The sequence below is a fragment of the Triturus cristatus genome, chromosome 4_2, assembly GCF_964204655.1.
Source record: "Triturus cristatus chromosome 4_2, aTriCri1.1, whole genome shotgun sequence".
Classification (NCBI taxonomy): domain Eukaryota; kingdom Metazoa; phylum Chordata; class Amphibia; order Caudata; family Salamandridae; genus Triturus; species Triturus cristatus.
Window position 1 is genome coordinate 245712845 of NC_140586.1, and position 23737 is coordinate 245736581.

Sequence of the window (23737 nt, forward strand, 5' to 3'; positions counted from 1 at the left end):
GGACAACCTTGTCCGGATGAACAGAGAGAAAAGGAGGCTTTGAAGATAAAGCCTGGAGCTCACTCACCCGTTTAGCCGAGGTGATGGCTACCAGGAAAGCAGTTTTAATCGTCAGAAGACGAAGAGGACAATTGTGAAGAGGCTCAAAGGGAGCGCACATCAGAAATGTGAGAACAAGATTCAAGTCCCACTGAAGCATTACGAAAGGAACAGGAGGGAACGTATGAGTAATACCTTTGAGAAAACGTTGAACCACAGGGGACTTGAAAAGAAAAGGCTGATCAGGAAGCCGTAAGAAGGCAGAGAGGGCAGCAAGATAACCTTTCAAGGTGCCCAGGGCAGAGCCCTACCGGGCCAAAGAAAGAAGAGAGGAGAACCTCAGAAAGAGGGGCGGAAAGGGGATCCACAGCCTTTGCTGTGCACCATGCCACAAATCTGTTCCACCGGCAGGCGTATACAGTCTTTCTGGAGGGACGCCTGGCTGCCAGAATGACATCACAGACTTCAGGAGGCAAGTCAAATGGCATCAACTGCCGCCGCTCAATCTCCACGCATGGAGGTGGAGGCTGGACAGGTTCGGGTGGAGGAAAGTCCCCTGCTGCTGCGACAGAAGATCCTCCCGAAGGGGCAGACGTATCGGAGGATCGGTCAACATACTGAGTAGCTCGGGATACCAGTACCTTCGTGCCCAATCCGGGGCCACCAAGATGACTTGGGCCTGGTCGTGCCTGATCTTCAGCACTCCGGGCAGAAGTGGTATAGGCGGAAAGGCGTACAACAGACCGCAACTCCACTCGTGACGAAAAGCGTCGCCGAGCGAGTGCCGCCTTGGAAATTCCAGCGCGCAGAACTGCTGACATTGCGCATTCTCGTTGGTGGCGAATAGATCTAACCAAGGCTCTCCCCACTGCTGAAAGAGACCTTGCGCCACCTCGGAGTTCATACGCCATTCGTGATCCATCATGCACCGGCGGCTGAGTTCGTCTGCTCTGGCGTTCAGAGAGCCCGCCAGATGTTGAACCACTAGGGTGATGCCCTGGTGTTCCAGCCACGTCCAGAGGCGCAGAGCCTCCTGACAAAGGGTCCACGACCCCACCCCGCCCGGTTTGTTGCAATACTACATGGCGGTGGTGTTGTCCGTGAACACCTGCACGACACTTCCCCTGACAGAGGGAAGGAAGGCTTTCAGTGCAAGTCGGATCGCTCTCAACTCCAACAGGTTGATGTGGAGACGAGACTCCGCCGGAGACCAGAGGCCTCTGATCTCCGCCTCTCCCATATGGCCACCCCATCCCAGGAGGGACGCATCCGTCACTACGACATGCTCCGGTTGGGGAAGGGAGAGGCTCTTGCCCGTGACCCAATTGCGGTCCGTGAGCCACCACTGCAACTGCTGTGCAGTGCCCTCCGAGATCAACACATGGTCGGACAGGTTACCGTGATGCTGGGCCCACTGAAACTTCAGGTCCCACTGCAGAGCCCGCATCCGCCGCCTGGCGTGATGCACTAGTAGGATGTAGGAGGCCATCAGCCCCAGAAGCCGCAACACTAGCCTGACCGAAACCCAGGATAGAGGCCGAAAGATGGGAATCTGGGCCTGTATATCCCGGACCCGCTGTTCCGGCGGATAGACCCGGAACTGCGCCGAATCGAGAACCGCTCCGATGAAGAGGAGCTTCTGAGAGGGACCCAGGTGTGACTTCGGCACGTTGATGGAAAACCCCAGCAAATGCAGGAGATCCGCCGTAGTCTGGAGGTGGGAGACGACTGCCTGGGGCGAGCCCGCCTTCAACAACCAGTCGTCGAGATAGGGGAAGACTGGAACCCCTGATCTGCGCAGATGAGCTGCGACCACCGCCATCACTTTCGTGAACACCCGAGGGGCACTGGTAAGGCTGAAGGGGAGCACCGTGAACTGAAACTGCTCCTGACCCACCGTGAACCGCAGGTAACGCCGGTGGGCCGGCAGGACGGGGAAATATGCGTCCTGCAAGTCCAACGCTACCATCCAGTCTCCAGGGTCGAGGGCAGCTAGAACCTGAGCCAAAGTTAACATTTTGAACCGTTCCTTCCGCAGGAAGGCATGGACGTTCCTGAGGTCCAAGATAGGGCGTAGGCCCCCTTTGCCCTTCTTGGGAACCAGAAAGTAGTGGGAACAACAACCACGACCTACTTCTGGGCTCGGAACGCGCTCGACGGCCTCTTTGGCCAAGAGGGCCGAAACTTCCTCTCGCAGGAGATGCAAATGATCCTCCGAGATACGGTGGTGCTGCGGTGGCATGGCTGGAGGGGTCGTCTCGAAGGGGAGGGAGTAGCCCCTTCGGACGATTTGCAGCACCCACCTGTCCGAAGTGATGGTACGCCAGTGGAGCAGGTGATGACGAACTCTGCCGGCCACTGGCGAGGAATGGGCCAGAAAGCTCGGACTAGGAAGGCTTGGAGGCGGATGCTGCCGGGGTGGATGTGGGCTGACCGCGTCGTCCTCCAGAACCGCCTCGGTGGAAACCACGTCCGCGACCACGCGCAGGTTGGTTCTGCGGCTGGTGGCTAGGCGGACGTGAGGAGGCACCCCTTCCTTGGCCACGAAAGGGTCGAAAGGCGGAAGTTTGCGACCGCAGGGCCGAGAGGCCCAAGGACTTGGCCGTAGCCCGGGAGTCCTTAAAGCGATTCAGTGCACTGTCCGCTTTCTCACCAAAAAGGCGAGTGCCATCAAAGGGCATGTCCATGAGAGTGCTCTGGACATCCCCCGAAAAGGACGTGGACCGCAGCCAGGCGTGACGTCGAAGCGCCACCGTGGTAGAAATCGTCCTACCCAGCGAGTCCGTAGTGTCAAGCCCACATCGGATTGCATGTCGTGCTGCATCCCTCCCAACGGCCAGAGCCTGGGTAAGACGTGTCTGGGCCTCCTCCGGACACAGGGGCAGCACGTCCTCCACCGTATCCCACAGAGAGTGGGAATAACGGTCCAAAAGACAGGCGGTGTTCAAAGACCGCAGACCCAAACTAAGGGAGGAGAACAGCTTTTTGCCAAACTGTTCCAGTCTCTTGGAATCCCGGTCCGGCGGAGCAGTCGGGAAGGAGGATTGGGAGGTAGAGGCCTGGATAACCAGGCTCTCGGGGGTGGGGTGTTGGGACAGAAAACTGGGGTAGCCCGGAGCAGGGCGGTGGCGCCTGGCGACGTTCCTGTCCACAGGAGGGACTGTGGAGGGCTTGGACCAGGTGCCCTGCAGAAGGTCAATGAGGGCCTCATTGAATTGCAGCAGAGGCTCAGTGGAGCTTGCTGCAGATGACTGAAGCAACTCAGTGAGGACGTTAGTCCTCACAGTCACGGCAGGCAGCTCGAGCCCAAGGGCTGCGGCCGCCTTGCTCAGCACCACAGAGAAAGCAGCACCCTCCTCCGAAGCCACAGTTGGAGGAGAGATGAATCCAGTGTCTGGTGAGGTATCCAGACCCCTGGCCTCCCCCAGTTCACCTGCCCAGTCCTGTGACAGCTGAGCCTGAACGGCCATAGGATCCTCGGACCCCTCCCAGTCGCCCCAGTCATCAGATTCCTGGTAAACAGGAGGAAGGAGCGGAGCCGGACGATAGACATAATGTGTCTCTAACGGCGCCGTACGCGGCGGCGATCGATGTCGTAACGGCGTCGGATCCTGAGCGGGGCTGAAGTGGGGCTGGACGCCGAGCGGAGCCGGCGTCGTAAGGTGGAACCGGTGTCGACGCCGGCGGAGGAGGCGTGACTAGGTCGACCGGCATCGGCGGGGACGAGTCCCTCGGGAACCTGAGGCATCGGGGCCGAAGCCGGCGACTGCGCCGGGGCCGGAGCCGCCGGCATGCAAGGTTGCCCAGTCGGGTCCGCGGGGCCCGAAGGCGCGCCAGCGGGCGTCGACGGCGGAGCCAGGCTCCTCATGGCCGCGAGGAAGGCACTGACTTCCGCCGGCGCCGCGTCAGTCCCAGGGACCGGCGGGTATGGGGACTTGCGCGGCACCTGCGGCTCCGCTGGAGCCGCGGGGGTGGAACCACCCTGACCCTCGGCCGAGTCGTGCGACCGGCGAGGGGAGTCCGAAGAGCGGTGTCGCCTCTTGGACTTCTTGGAGTGCTTCGACTTACCCGAAGACTTGGAGCCAGACGAGCGATGAGGACGACGGCTGCGGCTCCGCGACCGATCCTTGGACCTCCTCCTGGACCGGGATCGAGAGGGGCGCGGAGCCGAGTGGCGAAGCTCGAGGAGCTTATGGGACCGCTCCCGTCTAGCCTTCGAGGTCAGGGCCTTGCAGTCCGAACACGACTCCGCGTCGTGGTCGAGGCCCAAACAGTAAAGGCACCGGCTGTGATGATCCGTAACCGACATCAAGCGGTTGCAGTCAGCACAGGCTTTGAAACCAGGCATCCTACCGGCAACGGAGTCGAGACAAGATCAAAAAGGATCAAAAAACTTAGTCAAAAAAGACTAAAAGGGGTAGCTCTCCCGGATCTGCGCTTACTGGCGCAGAAAAAAGAAGAACTGACGTTCGCACGACGCAGACGACGGACGCGGAGCCGCAGACGACGCCTAGCGACGCGCAAGGGGTATTGCTGACGAAAAATCTTCCGGATCCAGTCCGACGCCTGGGGATATTCTAAGGTGAGGAATCTAACTAACGTGTTTCTTTCAGATTGGGTCAAGCGAGGCCTTTATAGTAACATATCACAACTAACCTCAGATGAGACATATTATAGGAATTCGCTCAAGGGATGCATGGCTAATATCACTGACATCTACAATGTTTATGTGAGGTACCAGAAGGGGCAGACCCTCAGCGACCATTACATAACTGGAAGACCTGTTGAGCAAGAGAAATTCTTTCCCTTCCCTAAAAATAGCAGGGGACTTTTATACAACCATTGAACCACTAGACAGGGATGAAATGCCAGAAGCTTTAGATGAGGAGAAGAAGTGGATGGGCCCTCCCCTGGACCTGAAACCAGATAAAAGGTGGAATCAAATAGTGCTACAAGTTAAATCTACGATTCTCGAGTTCGGTCTCAGGGCAGCTAATGGTAGGACTAAATCAGAAGAGTCCGCCGCTAACACCTTTAATAGATTGGGAGGCCAAAGCTGTATTGATTACATCTTGTTGGACCTGAAGATATGGCACAAGGTAAAAGATATGGTGGCCGGTAAAACATTTGATAGTGACCATAACCCTCTTTGCCCATCAATGCTACCACTGTTGGGTACCTCAACAGTTTTGCCAGATACTCAGGGGCTAGTAACCAAAAATGTTTGTCCTACCAACGATAGGCGCAGTCTTAAATGGCACAAATTAGCAACGGACAAGTACAAATTAAGAGGCATACATAGTGATCTGGTGACCCTTACAGCAGAAGCATTGGAGGCGGAAGAAGGGAGGTTGGAAGTAACAAGTACCCACCGCTGCTTCTACAATCAATTGGGTCACCACTTCACAGACACAAAGCATACCAAGATTTTGAGGTCTTCTAAGAATAGGAAACAGACATGGTACAATAAGGCGTGCAGACATTCTAGATAGTTATTATTACAAGCAGTTAAAGCTAAAGACCTAGCGGGGGCATGAAATGCCAAGAAGGCGTACAAGCTGGAACCGTGGAAAGCTAAGAGGGATTGGATGAAGCAAAATGGCAGTTCCTTAAGGATGCATGCCAATCCAGAGACCGCAAAAAATTCTGGTCACCGATGGCACGGACAGGTCATGCCGACCCAGAAAATCAGATTCCCTCCTCCGCTTGGCACACCTATTTTTCCAACTTGTACATTGATCGTGATGTGCCCCCCGTCACCCATATTGCCACCTAGAAGGAACTCCGAAACTAACAGGGTCCTTTTTTCTAAGACCGATATCTCGGCCGCAATCATCACTTTTGTCCAGCCTAAAGCAGCGGGCCCTGAAAGGATACCAGGTGACCTTTTCCTTTGGAATAGCCTTGGTTGGACACAATATATGTATATACTATTTAATGCTATAGTTGATGGTGCCCCCATACCAGATTCCTGGAGAGGAGCAGACGTTGTACCAGTATTTAAAAAAGGCGACAAGCCCTCTCTCTGCAACTATTGGCCTATTGGCCTTATTGATGCAATACAGAAGGTTTTCAGGAGGCCTCTTTTGGGCAAAATACAGGAATGGGCCAATAACTAAATGTTTTCCCAATTCCAAGCAGGATTTAAAGAGAAAACAGGGACCATAGATCAAGTGTTCCTGTTTCTTCTCCTCTGCTGGAAAACAGTGTTAATTGGGAAAGGTAGCTTGTATGTAGCCTTTACAGACCTCAAGACTGCATTTGACCTAGTACCCAGGCAGAATCTGTGGCAAACTGTTAAGAGATTTAGGCATGCCGGAGGAAATTTTAGTTTCACTTATTCGTCTGCACGAAGGAAATACTGCCAGGGTTCGTTGTGGCTTGGAAGACCAGCTTACCGATCCAATCTGTTAATAAGGGTGTCCGCCAAGGCTGTGCATTGGTCCCAACACTTTTGACATTATTTATTAAAATTGTGGTATAATTTCTAAGCGCAAAACCCGCAGATGCTCCTATACTGGGGGTGGAGGAGAGGGAGTAGTTACTCTGCTTTCTGCTGAAGATACTCTGCTGGAGGGCTACAACAACTACTAAACCAGTTCCAAGAATTCTGACACACTAAAGGTTTAATAATTAATACAACTAAAACCAAATGTATGCCCTTGAACCCTCACAAATCCTATCGGGGCTGCCCAAGGCTTGGAGGCATACAGCTCGAGAGGGTCAGAGCCTGACTACTGAGGCTTAAAGCTAGAGGATAATTTGTCTTGGAAACCCCATATTAATAAGATGGTCCTTAAGCACAAACATTTGGCTGGGGTCTTGGGGAGAGAACACAGACCATCATACACCAAACCGATTGGGCCAGCCTTGCAGGTTTATGATGCTAAAGTGACAAGCTCTACGATGTATGGTGCAGAATTATTGGGCTTGGAACATGTAGAGGAGCTCAGTAGCCTAGACTCTAAATTTTTAAGAAGCCTAGGGATGCTACCCCAGAGTACTCCCCTTGTTCTGCTCATGTTAGACATGAGCAGACATTCTTTTGCCTCCCAAGCTAGATTGCATCCTCTGCTGTTCTGACTGAGGGTTAAGACAACCCCTTAACTTTCGCCATATGCAGGTGGTTGAGGATGTAAAACATAGGGACACTGCCAATAAAATCAGCTGGCTGAGAGGTGACAAGAACCTGCTTACAGCTATTGGGATGGGTGATATATGGGAGGTCAATGATCCCACTTTGCTCCCCCGGAAATGTGATGTGAAGAATGCCTACTGGGGGTAGTTAACTCAGGAGGAAATTCATAGCGGGGCTTGGGGGACTTCTAGACTTCATGGCCCACAAATTAGATCTTTCTCTGGAAGGAAAGCTTGATTTCATAGAACACCCGGGGGATAGAAAATTGTACATCGAGTTAAGGTTTGGCACACTGCCCCTGAACAATTTCACTCGTAAATGGACCTACAGTAATGAGGTTACTCTCAGCTGTCCTGGCTGTGGATATCATCAAGAGACCCTAGCCCACTTTGCCTGCCCATCGTATGTGACAGATACAAAATTGGATTACTCCAAACTGCAAGCTACTGGGAACTGAATTACAGAGTCGCACTGAGGACCCTGAAGTCTGATGCCAGGCCACTGTTTGCTTGTGCACTCGTAAAATTCTGGGGCATTAGAGGCAGGGTCCAGGGGGCGAACACTAAGTGAAGCCTCACCCAAATTTCCTAGGCTCCAGTTTTCCAAACTTCTAAAGAAGGCGATATTTGTGGTTTCACAAGATGCATTCTGGTTCCACTGCACTCCGACGTTTTTATTATAGTTTTAGGACTGCTTTATTGCACCTGATGAACTCTATACACCGATGCTCTTTAATGCATTCTTATTATCTTTATATTATATATATTATTCTTGTTTTTATAAAGCGAACTACCAGATGATACTGGAGAGAAAAGGCAAATGCTAACCACCACTGACTGTATTTAAGTGCAAGTAATATCATTGCACACTTTATTCAAGGCTACCAACCAAAAATTGCGGTCATTCATTTTATTGTCATAAGGTTGTTGCACAAATTGTACGATTATTAGATTGTCAAGAGAAAGTAGTAATGGCAGAACCTGAAACATTGTTGCACATTTTTACGATTCTACTAGACTTCTGACAAAGACTCATTTTATTGTATCACTTCAATATCATTGGCATGTTGTAAGCAAACTTATGACTTTATATTGAAATAAATTAATTGTAAAAAAGGCATGTACATTGTGAATTTTAACAATATTGAACATGCACGGAGTATGAAGGAAAACGTACCAGACTCCCTTCGAAGAGCTGGACTGAGTGGTCATGCCAAGAGACTCACTTGACTTCCCAGGTGTACTGTGGAAGCAAGGATTCTCTACCACTTTTACTTGAGGTTAATCCTTCTCTGCAAGAGATGACTAGTACTGGTGACTAAAGCTGGGGAGGAAAGGAGGTTAGAGAGCGAGAGTCTAGATTCTGGTATACTTGTAGTTTCCTTGAAAAGGATGGCAGGTGGGTATGTTAATCCTTCCAAGCGGGATCCCACAAGTGCGACTGGAGCCAAAGTACTCCCAAGATAGCACAGAAAACTGTCGAAAAACGAATTGGGTGGGTAGAGTTTGAACAGTGATCAAACCGGAAGATAATTCCCAAACAATCGATGCCCTCACTAGCTCGGTCTGATCCTTAAAATCCATGAGGATGCCAACGCTTTTGGCTAGGGAGATATCCAGAAATGTCCAATAGCACCCAAATTCAACATGAATGGGAGAGCGGTCGCAACGGAGTGGAGATTTTTAGTGTGACTGACTGTAAAACGCCAAGGACTACTAGCAAAGGTACTGGAAAGATAGTCCTGCCCCACCTGAAGAATTAATCTAGTTTCTCTCTGAACTTTACAGTTTAAGGCTGCCAGAAGTAGGTTACTGGCAATCACGAATACTTTTCTGGGATTCTTGGGCTTGACGGGGCATTCACAGGCAAAATGCCTGGCTGCTACACAGTAAAGGCAAATGTTTAATCTTCCCCTTTTGTCCTTCTCTTCTTTAGAAAGCAGGCCAACCACCATTGGTTCTACCAAGTCAGGTGACTTTACCTCCGCTTCTTTCTTATCCCCTTCGATTATCTCTGCTTTGCAATCAAACTGGGATTCTTCTCCCTTACAATCCCTAATTTTATGGTCCAAATTAACCACCAAAGTCAATGAATTGTGCACAGTCCTCAGGGAGAGCAATCAGCAGTGCAGGAACATCTTTTAAGTCATCCTTCAAGCCCCTGTAGAGCAAGCAAGTTCATTTTTCCTCTGGCCAGTTTGTTAAATGTATTAAAACGGTTACAATTAGTTATATAGGACAGTAAGCGCCTTTTTCACAGTTTAAGATTTAACAGTTCATTGTTGCTTGCCTGCATAAAAGTATTTTTGCCAAATAGCTTGTACATTGCGTCTTAAAATGCAGCAATATCGTATAGCATCGGTTCATCATTTTCAACTAATTTGCTGGGTTTCACACAAAATAAGAAATAATGAATGCAACATTGGAGTCATCAGGAAATACAGATTGGTACAAACTGCAGATGACCGATTCATAAAAAATCTAAACTGTCCCCAGAGAAATGTTCAGGATGGGGCAGAGGTACAAGGAGTGGGAGCGATAATTGTCAGATTAATTTGGTCAGTGATCTTTGAAGTTTCTCCTTCATTACATCCCTGCAGTATCGGACTTGCATTAATGAATGTAGCAGGTTGCAGAAATGTAGGCATGGCCTTGGTTATTGCTCCTGGATTCCAAGGCCAGAGGCTAGTCCTTGGCTTGTATCTTTGGCGTTCTGACTAAGCTGAATTGCAAAACTTATGTGAGGCGAGTCATGTCATGGACACTGGCAAAGGATTAGGCCATGTGTGCTGCATATGGGGTATACTCAGAAAGGGCTTCAAACAAATGTCCAGTGTCAATAGGGCAGTCTTCATCTTCAACAGGGCAGTCTAATTTTTTGTGGGCTTGACTTTGTCAAAGGCCACTCACCTGAAGTCCCTTGGGTACTACAAAAGAATATCTTCCACCAAGTCCTTTGAGTTAAATCCTTAGTATCAGGTGAGATAATTGATATGGGTGACAATCCCTGGGGGTGAAGGGGTGTTGGTGAGAGTGATGGTTCTGCTGTACCTAAATCTCCTGTGAAAAGAATGGCAGATGGGTATATTAATCCTTCTGAGGTGGAAACCCTTGCGTTCTTGTGGCTAGACGCACTCCCTTAGTCAGGAGAACTACTCTGTATCAAGATTACAGACCGAGAAGCAAGTCTTGAATGAATCCTCCAAACCAAGAATTTCTGTAATATAGTTGATGTGAAGAGCCCTGGAGCACGGACGCCCTGTGCTGAGTCCTAAGCACATGTTCTTTAGTCTGAGCGGAGGATTCTGAAATCTTTATGTCCTTAACATTTTGTTACTTCACACAACTAGTCGAACAAGTTACTTACCTTCGGTAACGATGTATCTGTAAGAGACATTAGTTATAGATTCCTTACCTTAGAATTACTCCCAGGTGTCAGAATGGATCCAGAGAAATTTCACTGCAGAACCCCTGCGCGTCGGTAGGTGGTGTTGGTTGACTCCACGTTTGTCGTTGATGTCGTGATCGCCAGAATGACATTGCAGTATCTAATTAGATGCCGCCCTTGTACGCGGACGTCAGTTCTTTACACGACAATCCACACCAGAAGCACAGAGCCATGCAAGACACGGACCACTGGTGCACAAAACTAGGGCCCTGAAAGAGTCTTACTCTAGAAGTCAGTTCGAAGAACGGGGAGGATGGGTGGGACAGTAAGGAATCTATAACGAATATAGGTCTTACAGATACATCGTTACCGAAGGTAAGTAACTTGTTTATCTGACAGACTATTAGTTATAGATTACTTACCTTAGAATAGATACCTAAGTTCACACCATAAAGTCCTAGAGAACCGATATGCCAAAGAAATTGTCTCTCCGGACTTGACTATCCAGGCAATAATGTTTAGTGAACGTTTGCAGGGATACCCACGTAGCTGCCTGCAGATGTTATTGAGGGGGGACTCCATATCCCAAAGCACTATTGGCTGATGTCACCCTGGTGTAATGGGCGTGTAGTCCCACCGGAGGGTTCTTCGCCAAGGAAACACAAAATTTAATGCAAAGGACGACCTATCGAGATATGGTCCGTTTTTGCACGGCCTGACCTTTCTTGGCAACCACACAGTCAACAAATAGCTGTTCATCCACCCGGAATGGTTTCGTGCGATCCAAATAAAATGATAATGCACATGTTGGATCCAGACGGTGGCGCCTATCCTCTTTGGAAGGAGCTGGACGCAGGGAGAATGTGGGCAAAGTGATGTCTGTCCAATGTGAAAAGAAGTAACCACTTTGGGTAGAAAAGAAGGGCTAGTTCGAAAGACACCCTTGTCTGGATGGACAGCAAGGAAAGGAGGTTTTGAAGATAAAGCTTGAAGCTCACTCACCCTACGAGCATAGGTGATGGCAACTAGAAAGGAAGTCTTTAAAGTTAAGAGTCTGAGAGGACAATTATGTAGTGGCTCGAAAGGAGCGCACATAAGGCAAGTTAAAACAAGATTCAAGTCCCACTGGGGCATTACGAAAGGAATAGGAAGAAAAAGATGAGTAATGCCCTTAAAAAGCCTATTTACAATAGGGGACTTCAAAAGAGAAGGCTGATCAGGGAGGCAAAGAAAGGCCAAAAGATAGTCTTTTAGGGTGCCCAGAGCAGAGCACCTGCTGGGCCAAAGAGAATGAAGAGGAGAGCTTCAGAAAGGGTGGGGGGAGAAAGGGGATCCACAGCCTTTGCTGCGCACCATGCCACAAATGTGTTCCATCTACAGGCGTATACTGTTTAGTAGAGGGATGCCTGGCTGCCAAGGTAACATTACAAACTTCGGGAGGAATGTCGAAAGCGGTCAACTGTGGCCGCTCAATCTCCACGCAAGGAGGTGGAGGCTGGACATGTTCGGGTAGAGGACCGTCACCTGCTGCTATGACAGAAGATCCTCACGAAGAGGCAGTCTGATCAGAGGATCAATGGCCATGTTCAAGAGCTCACGATACCAGACTCGTTGTGCCCTGTCTGGTGCCACAAGAATGACTCTGGCCCAGTCGCGCTTGATCTTCTTCAGCACTCTGGTCAGAAGTGGTATAGGCAGAAAGGCGTACAGAAGACCACAATTCCAACAACAATAAAAAGCGTCGCCGAGCGAGTGTCGCCTTGGAAATTCCAGCGCACAGAACTGCGGACATTGAGCATTCTCTTTGTGGCAAACCGATCTAACCAAGGCTCCCCACTGTTGAAAGACACCTTGCACCACCTCAGAGTGAAGACGTCATTCATGATCCATCATGCTCCGGCGGCCAAGTTTTTCCACCCAGGTGTTCAGGAAACCTGCCAGGTGTTAAACTACCAGGGACATGCCCTGATGTTCCAGCCATGCCTAAAAGGCAAAGAGCCTCTTGACATAGGGTTCACGACCCCACGCCGCCGTCTGTTGCAGTACCACATGGGGGTGGTGTTGTCCGTTAACACCTGTACTACTCTTCCGCTGACAGAAGGAAGGATGCCTTCAATGCAAGATGAATCTTAGCCCCAGAAGGTTGATGTCTCCGCCTCTCCCATGTGGCCACCTCATCCCAGGAGTGAAAAATCTGTCACTACCGTGAACTCTGGTTGGGAAAGGTAGAGGGATCTGCTGTGCTGTTAACCCAATCCTGGTCTGTTAACCACCACTGCAATTGAGATGCAGTGCCCTCTGAGATCTGGAAGCAATCGGAAAGATTCCCCTGATGCTGCGCCCACTGGAACTTCAGGTCCCATTGCAGAGCCCGCATTTGCCACCTCGCATGATCCACCAGCAGGATGCAGGAGACCGTGAGGCCCAGCAGCCTCAGGGTCAGTCTCACCAAAATCTGGGATAGAGGCTGAAACATCGTAATCATTGGCCGAATATCCTGCTTGGGAGGATAGGCCCGAAACTGCGCTGTGTCCGGAACCACTACGATGAAAACGAGCTTCTGGGAGGGAATCGGGTGGGAATGTGGCAGCTTGACTGTGAATCCCAGCGAATGCAGGCGTCCGCCGTAGTCTCGAGATGGGGGCCCGACAGCCTGGTGCAAGCCTGCCATCAACAGCCTGCGCAGATGAGCTGTGACCACTGCCATCACTTTCGTGAACACCTGAGGGGCGCTGGTAAGGCCAAAGGGGAGCAGGGTAAACTGAAAATGCTCGTGGCCTACCGTGAACCATAGGTAACGCCTGTGGGCTGGCAGGACCGGGATGTAGAAATAAGCGTCCTGCAAATCCAACACTAACATCCAATCTCCAGGGTCTAGGGCCGACAGGAAGCTACTCCAAAAGAGACATTCTCTACCTATTTTAAATAATCATGTGCATAACGTCACAATTTTATAATCTGAAGTTTCGGCCTGCTGACAAGAACTCACCAGTATGGAAATCTCAACTATCGGGAAAAAAAAAATCAGTTCATTTAAAGGTTAAATATTTTTTGTAAGTAAGAATAATAAGGCACGTCCCACACCACACTTATTCAGACATCCAAATTCATACCCACACATACTCATACGTCCTAGAACTCTGATCCAACAATGCATAATCAACAAATGGAACAAAACAAGTGCACAAATTCCCCTCATAGACATGAATCACATCAATATTTGTTCATATAGGGGTACAGAATATGGTTTGTGAAAACCAACATACACTAAAAATTATAGATAATCAATAGAATATCCACAATGTGTAATTAATTTAAACATATATTAAAATTCATATTTCAACAGTGACTCAAGGAAATCAATGGAAGATAATAGACAAAAGGGGTCCACGGTTATCTTTCAACGCAAACGTGCATTTCGGTGTTGGCCCCAGATCTGGGTCTGACCTTCCCCAGGGCGAAAATATCAAAGAAATATCCAAAGGAAGGTAATTGGTCCACTTGTTTTGTTCCATTTGTTGATTATGCATTGTTGGATCTCAGAGTTAGAGGACGTATGAGTATGTGTGGGTATGAATTTGGATGTCTGAATGATTGAATTAGTATGGTGTGGGACGTGCCTTATTATTCTTATCATGTTTTCACTTACAATAAATATTTAACCTTTATATGAACTGAAAATAAAATAATTTCGATAAGAGTTGATATTTCTATACTGGTGTGTTATTGTCAGCATGCCAAAACTTCAGATGATTATACAAGTGTGACGTTATGCACATGATTATTTAAAATAGGTAGAGAATGTCTCTTGGAGTAGCTTGCCGATTTCCCATGCTTTTCTCTACCTTTATCTCATATTCGGGGGGTCCCTCTATTTGAGTGTTTCGAGGGCAGACAGAACTTGAGCCAATGTCAACATTTTTAACTTCTTCCGGAGGAAGCAATTGATGTACCCGAGGTCTAAGATAGGACGCAGGCCTTTGTCGATCTTGGGTACCAGGAAGTAGTGGGAGTAGCAACCACGACCTACTTACGGCACAGGGACTCGTTCAATAGCTCCCTTGGCCAAGAGAGCTGTCACTTCCTGACGGAGAAGGGCAAAGTGATCCGTTAACATGCGATGGTGTTGGTGGCATGGATGGAGGAGTAGACTCGAAGGGGAGGGAGTAGCCCCCTTGGACTATCTGCAAAACACACTTGTCTGACCTGATGTGCCAGTGGGAGAGGTGATGGCGGATCCTGCCGCCCACTGGCAACTAGTGGCCCTGAAAGGTCTGACTAGGAAGGTTTGGAAGCTGCTGCAGAGGGGGCACTGGTGGACCGGCCCACCTGCTGGCTCCCAGATCCACAGCGGTGGGTCCCACGTCCTCGGACACGCAGAGGCTGGGTAGCTTGCGCCGGCCTGTGGCCCTGGGTGGAACGTGGTGGCGCACCCCTTCCGTAGCCACGAAAGGTAGACTGAACTGGGCAAGGGGTGGCAGCAAGGCCCAATGATCTGGCCGTAGCCCTAGAATCATTTTAGCTCTCAAGCGCATGGTCTGCCTTGTCGCCAAACAGGCGACAGCCATCAAAGGGCATGTCCAAAAGGGTTGATGGAACATCCCTGGAGAAACCAGTGTACCTCAGCCAGGCATAGCGTCTCAAGGCTACGGATTTAGAAATCGTTCTACCCAGGGAGTCGGCGGTATCCAGCCCACATCGGATGGCGAACTTTGAGGCGTCTCTGCCCTCCACGTCCGCACGTGAGAGTATTGCCCGGGCCTCCTATGAGCACTGTGTCAGCACCTGCGCAACCGTGTCCCACACAGAATAGGTGTACCGGCTCAAGAGACATGGGGTGTTCACCTACCACAGTCCTAAGCTGGCGGAAGAAAACATCTTACCAAGATGGTCCAGCTTCTTGGATTCCCTATATGGGGGAGCAGTAGGGAACACGCCTTTGGATGTTGAGGCTTGGTCCACCAAGCTCTCGGGGGTAGGTTGGGAGAGGAGAATTTGGTCATCCGAGGCCAGGCGGTGGCGCCTGGCAACCATCCTTTCCAATGGGGCCCCTGTGCTGAGCTTGTACCAAGTGCCCAGAAGGATGTCTGCGAGGGCCTCATTGAATGGCAGCAGGGGCTACGAATAGGCTGCTTCCGGCTGAAGCGGCTCAGTCAGGAGGTTAGTCCTGACTGCCACCGTAGGAAGCTCGAGGCCCAAGGCTTCAGCCGCCCTATGCAACACCACCTCGTAGGAGGCTCCCTCCTCCTTGGCCACGGTAGTGGGGAGAAAGAATTTCAAGGTCTGGGGAGGTATCCAGACCACTGGCCTCACCCAACTCCTCTCTCCAGTCTGGCTATTCTAGCTTATCTGCCAAAGGGTCAACTGACCCCTTCCAGTCCTCACCCTCATCTGGCTGCCACTCAGGGCAATACGGAACACCAGGGTAGAACAGTGGTGCTAAAGTACCAGTTGGCGCAGGTACCAGCATTGGTTGACACCAGTCTGGCTCTGTGTCCCAAGTCCAGGGGGAGGCCAGGGTCGACGCCTACCGGGGACACAACCGCTGTCGGAGGGGGCAGAGGAGTCGTCAGAGGAATTGGCGCTAGGGGAAGTGTTGTGAAGTCGACCGGAGCCAATCTGGATCCCTGTGGCGCCGAGACTAGAGCCGCCAGCATCGAAGGCCTAGAGCCCCCAGCCGAGTCCGCAGGGCCCAAGGGCAAGCCGGCAGAGTCGGGCTGCCCAAAGATTGAGTGGAGGGCTTTGTAAAATGCACGAAGCTGGGCAGGGGACGCTTCGGCTCCCGGCATAGGAGGGAAGCCGAGCTGTCCCAGTAGGCTCCACGGCAGAGCCAAAGGGCGACGGACAGGGAGAAGGCGAAGAGTGCCGGTGCTTCTTCGCCTTCTTGTGTTTCGACCTACCCGATGATGAAGACTTCGAGGAAGCATGATGGGGATGACTCTGCGATCGGTCTCGCGACCTCCCTCTCGACAGGGACCCCGAGCGGCGCGGGGCTGACTGCCGGGCCTCCAGAAGCTTAAGGGACCGCTCCCGCAAAGACTTTGGGTTCATGGCCCAACATTTGGAGAACGACTTTGGAGTCGTCGTCAGGCACCAGTGCAGGTCTGTGACTGACTCAACTGGTGACAGAAGTCACAAGGCTTGAAGCCGTTCCGACGATTATGTTACATTCCTGCGTGCACCAGGAGTTGAACGACTCGAAAAAGAGGTCGACAAAACTCGAAAAAATACTAGTAAAAAAATTACTATGGGTACCGCTCTCCCCGGATCTGCACTGGCTGTCGCGGAAAAGAAATAACAGATGTCGGCATGCAATCACGACGCCAACGGCGCATGTGGAGTAGACCAACGCCACCTACCAATGCGCAGGGGTACTGTTGAGAATTTTTTTTCCGGATCTAATCTGACGCCTGGGGGTAATTCTAAGGTTAAGGGATTTATAACTAATAGTCTTTCAGATCTTTTCCTTTAACCAATGCTTTCTAACTCAAATTGCTAGGGTGTACCTTAAAGAAGAATGGTACATCAAAAACAAGTGCCCTGTTAGTGCACTAACCTGAGGTCCATGTAATGAGCCGGAATTGCTAGAGCATTTAACGGCAGTGACAAATGAGTCATAGTGAAGGAAATGAGGGCATGGCGGTGGTGGTTAATTGACCAATTTCCAGGAGTCCTAGAGGGATTGGTGGTCCCCAGCCTCCAAGCAAAGGTGTGTAGGTCACTCTTGTTGCAGGCAGTGGGGCTTGGAATCAAAAGACTACGCTGACTCAAAACACCGCTCTCTTCAGACAGATTGACAATGCCAAACATGAGGCAGCAGTGTTTGGAAGCATTTAAAGCCAGTCATACAAGTGTTTGTTGAGAGCCTTCTCGAAGGCTACGGAGTGTTTCCTGTCAATTGGAAGGCTGTCTCAGGCATAAAACAAGGGCAGGAAGTGGATGAATTTAATCAGATGGCAGACCAGCTGAATAAACAAGCAAGCATGCCAGGTGACCTAGAGTTCAGCAGGGAGCAGAAGCTTTCAAGTAATCAACACCACCTCTTAGGGTAGATGAACAGAAACAGACCAGTATTTCAACCAACATTGTGGTCAGCAAGAAACAGAAGCCTTCAACTATTCAGCATCACCCATGTGCATTACAACTTCGGTAAATTGAACTTCAAAAAATGCATAGCAGTGTACATGGCACCTATCTAACTTAAAAAAGATAAAGGAGAACAAACAGCAGAGGCAGATTGAGGTATGACACGAGTTATTTTAAAATGGAACCTGAAAGGAATAGCATAATGAATACAAAATAATTATGGATCATCCTAATCCTATAGCGCAGGCAAATCTAATTTGCCCATACAGCTTGGCATGGACTACTAAATCACCCAATAGGAATGCGAATAATGCCAGACAATTACAAAATATATATAAAGGACAGGGGATTAAGCTTAGTCATTGAGAGACTCACCTAACACTGTAAAAGTGGCGGTAAACAGCTTGTTGGGAGGACAAATCGGCATACAGCTCGCTTGGGGGCTAAATCAGCGGTTGTTACTGACTCATTCAAACTTTCAAAGTTACAGAGCTTGGGCTCCCACTGAAGGAGAAAGGAATCCACTCTTTGGGCAGCCCTTATGGATGTTTTGAAGTGGTGCACCTTACAAGTGTGTCCATGAACAGATCGAGAACTGAGATTTTAAACTGTCTTACTAAAGGATGCTTTACAAATATCAGAGAAGAATGAGGAAACAATAAAATAGTGATGCTTGCAGATCTATCAGAATAGTGACTGACATGTTGGCTATTCACTCTAATAAGATGCCTTGAAAGCATACATGTTGCAATTACATTAGTCTTCAATACATGACCGAATGCTACATAAAGATCCTTCTTAAGATAACATCCAACTATTTATTTTCTCTGGAAAATTACGCTAAAGTACCATGATTGAAGATGAATATATGGCAGCCATTTTGAAATGGTGCAATATAAAAGAGTGGTACGATTTTAACCTCACAAAAACAGTAAGTATGAACGAGTATTTAGACATACTTACATTGTGTAAAAAGAGGATTTTAACAATGGTGGGTGTGATCAAGCCAAGCAATTGGTAGGACTAATTAAATACTGTATCAAATGTTATCCAATTAAATTCATAATCAGAAGAATATCGGTGCCTATTGTATGAGCAACGATTTGCATATAAATACATCCAAGGGGCTGAAGTATTGCAAAAGAAACAATGGGTATGTATTAATATCACAGCATTGCCACTGATTACCATTCTGCAGATACATTCAAGCCCTTGTTTGCATTATTCCCCTTCCATATCCATTGATTTTCATATGGAAGCAGCAAGCAATCAACATCTATGATGGTGTTCTTTACCTTTATAGTCCACCATTTAATTTATCTTGGTGAATGTTTGCTTTGTAGATAATGGTCAAGTAAGGTGGCATGTTCAGTGCAGCATCTGATAGGCGATTGGTGTCGGAAAATTTGCCTGCGAATCTATATCGTTTTGATAGTGTTGGAGAGACCATAGGGGGATCGAATGCAATAAACACCATTCTACGCGTTACAGTTGGAGAAATACTTGACAAACTCCATGCCATTGATGGAATTTAGTTTCACACTGCAACTGTCGCAGGTCTTACAATCACCAAACCTGTAGTAACCAATCACCAGTGTTAACCCAAGGCTTTGCTTCATTGATATTTGAATTGGTTCATAGAAGGTCTTCCCTAGTTTACTTTCAGTGGTGGCTCCAATCTTAAAGACAATCAGGTTTTTCTAGGAACAATGTGTTATTTTAAAGGAAGTTCCAGTTTTTTCAAGACTGCTTTCTTGAATTGGATAAAAAACCCAAAGGTTAACACAGACCAGACAACAGATGAGGCTTCCCTATGGTAATACTTATAAAAAAAATTTTCTTTACTCTATGAGGATATTCACGAGCCTAGAGTTGGTTTAGAAGTTTATTGCTTTAGCAAAATAATCTGATTTTTTTTTCGAACAATTGCATCTTAAAAACAAATTGTCCAAAGGGGATATTATTCTTTAAACTTCGAGAATGGTGGCCATTATACTTAAGACTATTGTTTGCAGTAGTTCTGTATCATATGGTGTACAATCTGCCATTATTTTCTTTAAGCATCAAATCCGGAAAATTGATGGCGCTTGGGTTTTACTCAATGAACACTATGTTCCCGTTGGGTTAATTGAGCCATTCATGGCACTCCAGGAGAATATTAGGATTAATAGGACATTGTAAATATGCCCGACCCTCTTTAACATTGGAGATGGGTATGGATTTAGTGGTGAGTAAATATAGTAATTCTCCAAGCTTGCCACAGAGGTTAGCTATATTTGGTACAAAAACTGCACCCATGGCTACCCCCGAGGTTCGATCATAAGATCAACCTTCAAATAGAAAGTAGATTTGAGGAGTAGACTGCTGGACCCAAATTGGCTCTCTCATATACTACCATCATAGGATTGAGGAAAACCTCATTAAACCGAAGCAAAGGCTCCACAAAAACTGTGGAGGATGACAAGACGTCTGTCAAAATGTAGTTCGCTTCTGCAGAAGGCATAGTCAATTCCAAGGCCTCTGATACATTTCCAACTACTGTTATAAAAGATGCAATTGCCTCTGAAAAAGCCAGAAGTGTAAGGCATTTCTTCTTTTGGAGAAATATCCAACTCACAGGCATTTTGTAAGCAAAAGTAGATGCAGGCATCAGTATTGATAGTTGGTTGGAGTTGACTCGCCTCAGAATCATCATTCTCTATGTGGCTATGGTTCTAATACTCTACAGACAAATCTCCTGTAAGCGGGTGAAACTTTGGGCCCTTGGAACGTGCTTACAATAGGGCTCATAGTTAAAATGATGTTTGACCTAGTCTTTAGCTAAATGGATTACCTTCTTTCGTTAACTCCTTAGCCAGCACTTAAATTGTCTCAGTGACAGCCTCAAAATATTGTTCTCAATATCCGGATGAAGCTAACTAAAGCATTGCATTAGCTGACCTCACCTTTAAAGCCCGTGGAGGTGCAGCATTGGGGAGGCTGGGGGTAGGAGCCACCAAGCCTGTAGGAATAGACACGCTTCGGGAAGTAGCCTAGAGGGTTGTGCAGTTCTCATTAAAAAAATACACTATTGCTCACCAGAAGGACTTGAGCTGTGTGGGAGTCTATCATTGGAGCAGGAAAACTTCTCTCACCCATTTCAATGTCTGGGTTGCTGGGGGGCGGGGGGGGAGGGGAGTCAACCAGAGTTGGGCTTAAGGAAATGACATCGAGACTATGAACAGTCCCAAGAGTGGGGCTGCTCCCCCGAACAAAACCCCCTTTTTCCTATGTGCGTTTTTCCTCTTTTGTGTGTGCGAGTAGATCCCTTAAGAGAAGGTTCCTGGGAGGTAACCTACCTTCAGGAGAGGTATTCTGCTTGGGAGTTTCCCTGCAGGTCTTGGGCAAAAATACTTCTAGGTCCCTGGTGCCCTTTGGGTACATTGAAGTACAAGAGTCATAGGCTGTGGTATCATGTCCTATCCCAGATACCATTAAGAGCTGTTTTGGGAGGTGGGGGGGAATTTAAATGGACATCCTCTACCAGCACTGTCTGCAAGGCCCAAAGCAGGAGGTCCTTTCAGGAGACATTTAACTTGGCCTCTGTCAAACGCTGGGGAATTGCATAGTGCGATACCAAGCGCTCTGGACTGCATCAATGAGAATCTGGAAAATGAAACTGCCAGTGTGCTGGTTGGAGTATAATATACTCTATTAATGTCACATCCAGGGGTGAAGTCATTCATGAATGGAGAACGTGCCACCAACTCACGGTGCTGGAAAGTTATTGCTGTGGAAAACATTTTCTGGACCAGTCTGGAAGGATGGTTCATAAAGTGAGTAATTATGGGAAGATGTATCCATCAAAAACCTAGGAAGCCTAGGCAAATATGGACTCCAGGAGCAAAGCCGGCTTGGAACACTCATCACTCGCTACACTAAAGTGATGGACTGGGTTGAATGATATGTCAAGTATCTTGTGTTAGCAAGGAGCAGCTCATCAAGTAGAGTGGTTCTTTGTATTCTAGTACTACCGATTGATCCTGTCATGGAACAATTAATAGCTTGAATCAAGCAGAAGGAGAGCAAATATTTTTTTTTAAAGCAAATTAAACACATAGGAAGACAATTCTGGGGCCCTGCTTTTTAAATGAATTGACACTCATTCTAAGATGCCAACCAAACTACCTCACATCCGGGAAAGCGCTAGAAAACATTTTAAAGATGCTTTTGGTACACCACTGCCTGAATCAGACTTTCATCCCCTACCCATATTTACAAGAACCAGACCCCTGAAGCCACAATAGCCTACCCAAGACTTTCTACAAATAAACTTTTCTTAATGGAGGTATTGACTCTTGCTTGATCTGCATGAGCTAGTATATTTTTCAGCTCCCAATGATTAATTTGAGAGAACATTGCCTTCCATCATATGCTCTGAGGTGGCGGCAAGGCAAACTGTCCATTGACATGAAAAGTACATTAAAGCGTAAGGGTTTAGTCTAGAGAACTGGCACATAATGGGTTTACAACTTTTAAAAATAAGACTGCCCTAACATGCTTTACAAAAGACCATATGAGTGAGACGGGCATACAGTTAATATTTATTCCAGCTGATTCCATTCACTCCGAAATCCATTTTACTACTCTAATTGCTTTTTTGACAAATGGTATCACGGACTGGCGAAACACAGTAGAAAGCGGATGGTGAAAATATGAATGAATAAAGTTGTGGTGGAGCCTCTCGTGTGATCTTTGGTTTGAGAAGGATCAGCTGGTGATCAGGACCATTTTTCTCAGTGTGAGAACCTTTTACTAACATACTTCCTTAGACTAAGTAATGGGGTATATTAACCCTTAAAGAAAAAGGCGATGCTGTACGAGCACAAAAATGGTAAGATTTCCACAGACTACATACTAGATATCAAATTGTGTGTACCTTCACAATTCGTTACTCCAGGCCCAAGTTTCGGTAATGTACAATATTTCACATATTTCTTTTTTCTTTTGGAATTCTGCACCTCTTCCGCTGGCTTGTTCTCCATCTCTGATTCTAGTTTCTGAATCTTCGCCATACTACACCTAGGGCAAGAATCATGTTACCATAAATGTGCATTTACAAAACAAAACTCAGAAGAGAAAACAAAACAAAAAACATTGAACAATCTGTCTTCTCATTACTCTACACCTTGTAATCCTAGTAGTACAGGCTCAAAAGCAAATCGCACACATCCTTCACTAGTTTACAGACAAAGCAACAACAACATCAAAAAAGAAAACTATCAATTGCAGTATTTCCAGCTATCCCCATTGTAGAATCTTACTTGTAATTGCAGTATGTCTTCGGTGAGCATGTGGATTCCAACCCCCCCCTCTGTTTGGCAAACATGGTAACTCCCATCCACTTCCTGTTACTTCTCTACACACACAGCGATCAGAGAGCATTGATAACTGCAATAAACATATAAATATCTATACCTATCTCCTTGGAGATAGGTATACACCTCATACATAGAAACACCATGCAGAAAATATACGCCCACTTAAAGTAAAGTTTCAGAAGATATTTAATAACCGTTCTCCTGCTACGCGTTTTGGCTATTCAGCCTTGTTCACAAACTGAATAGCCGAAAATCGTAGTAGGAGAATGATTAAATATCTTCTAAAACCATTTTGAGAGCGCGTGTATTTTCTGCATGGTATTTTTGTAAGAGGATATCCTTGGATTTAAAAAAAAGTCGGGGCTGCATCCGAAACCACTCCCATAGCTTCTGCACTGCACCTGTGACCCAGCATAAAGAATACACACAAAGATATATATACAAACACACACACGTACATACACACATGATGGAGCGTGATGGTGTTCACAAAATCGTAGGGATGCATCAATCATGGATAGTCCGCACCCGCATATATTCTGGTGTTGTATTAATCTTGATTAGTCGAATCGCATTGTAATAACAAAATGTACAAGTGAAGTAATAGAAAAGTATTTTGTGTTATGCAAGGGAAATGAAATGCTGTTTATTATTGAAATTGTAACCCTTAGTATACCCTAAGTATATTGCCATTGCCCAACGAAAAACGTGTAGTGAAATGCATTTT

General features: G+C 47.7%; 1 protein-coding gene across 2 annotated transcripts in view; it reads right to left on the reverse strand.

Annotated features, from left to right (window-relative positions):
* LOC146833562 (E3 ubiquitin-protein ligase TRIM39-like) overlaps positions 1-23737 on the reverse strand; it is a 218777-nt gene that overhangs the window by 19712 nt on the left and 175328 nt on the right. For both annotated transcript variants that reach the window (XM_085601416.1, XM_085601417.1), the window contains exon 6: positions 22569-22711. In XM_085601416.1, the coding sequence (XP_085457542.1) occupies positions 22569-22711 (143 nt within the window). The remainder of the gene's footprint in view (positions 1-22568; positions 22712-23737) is intronic.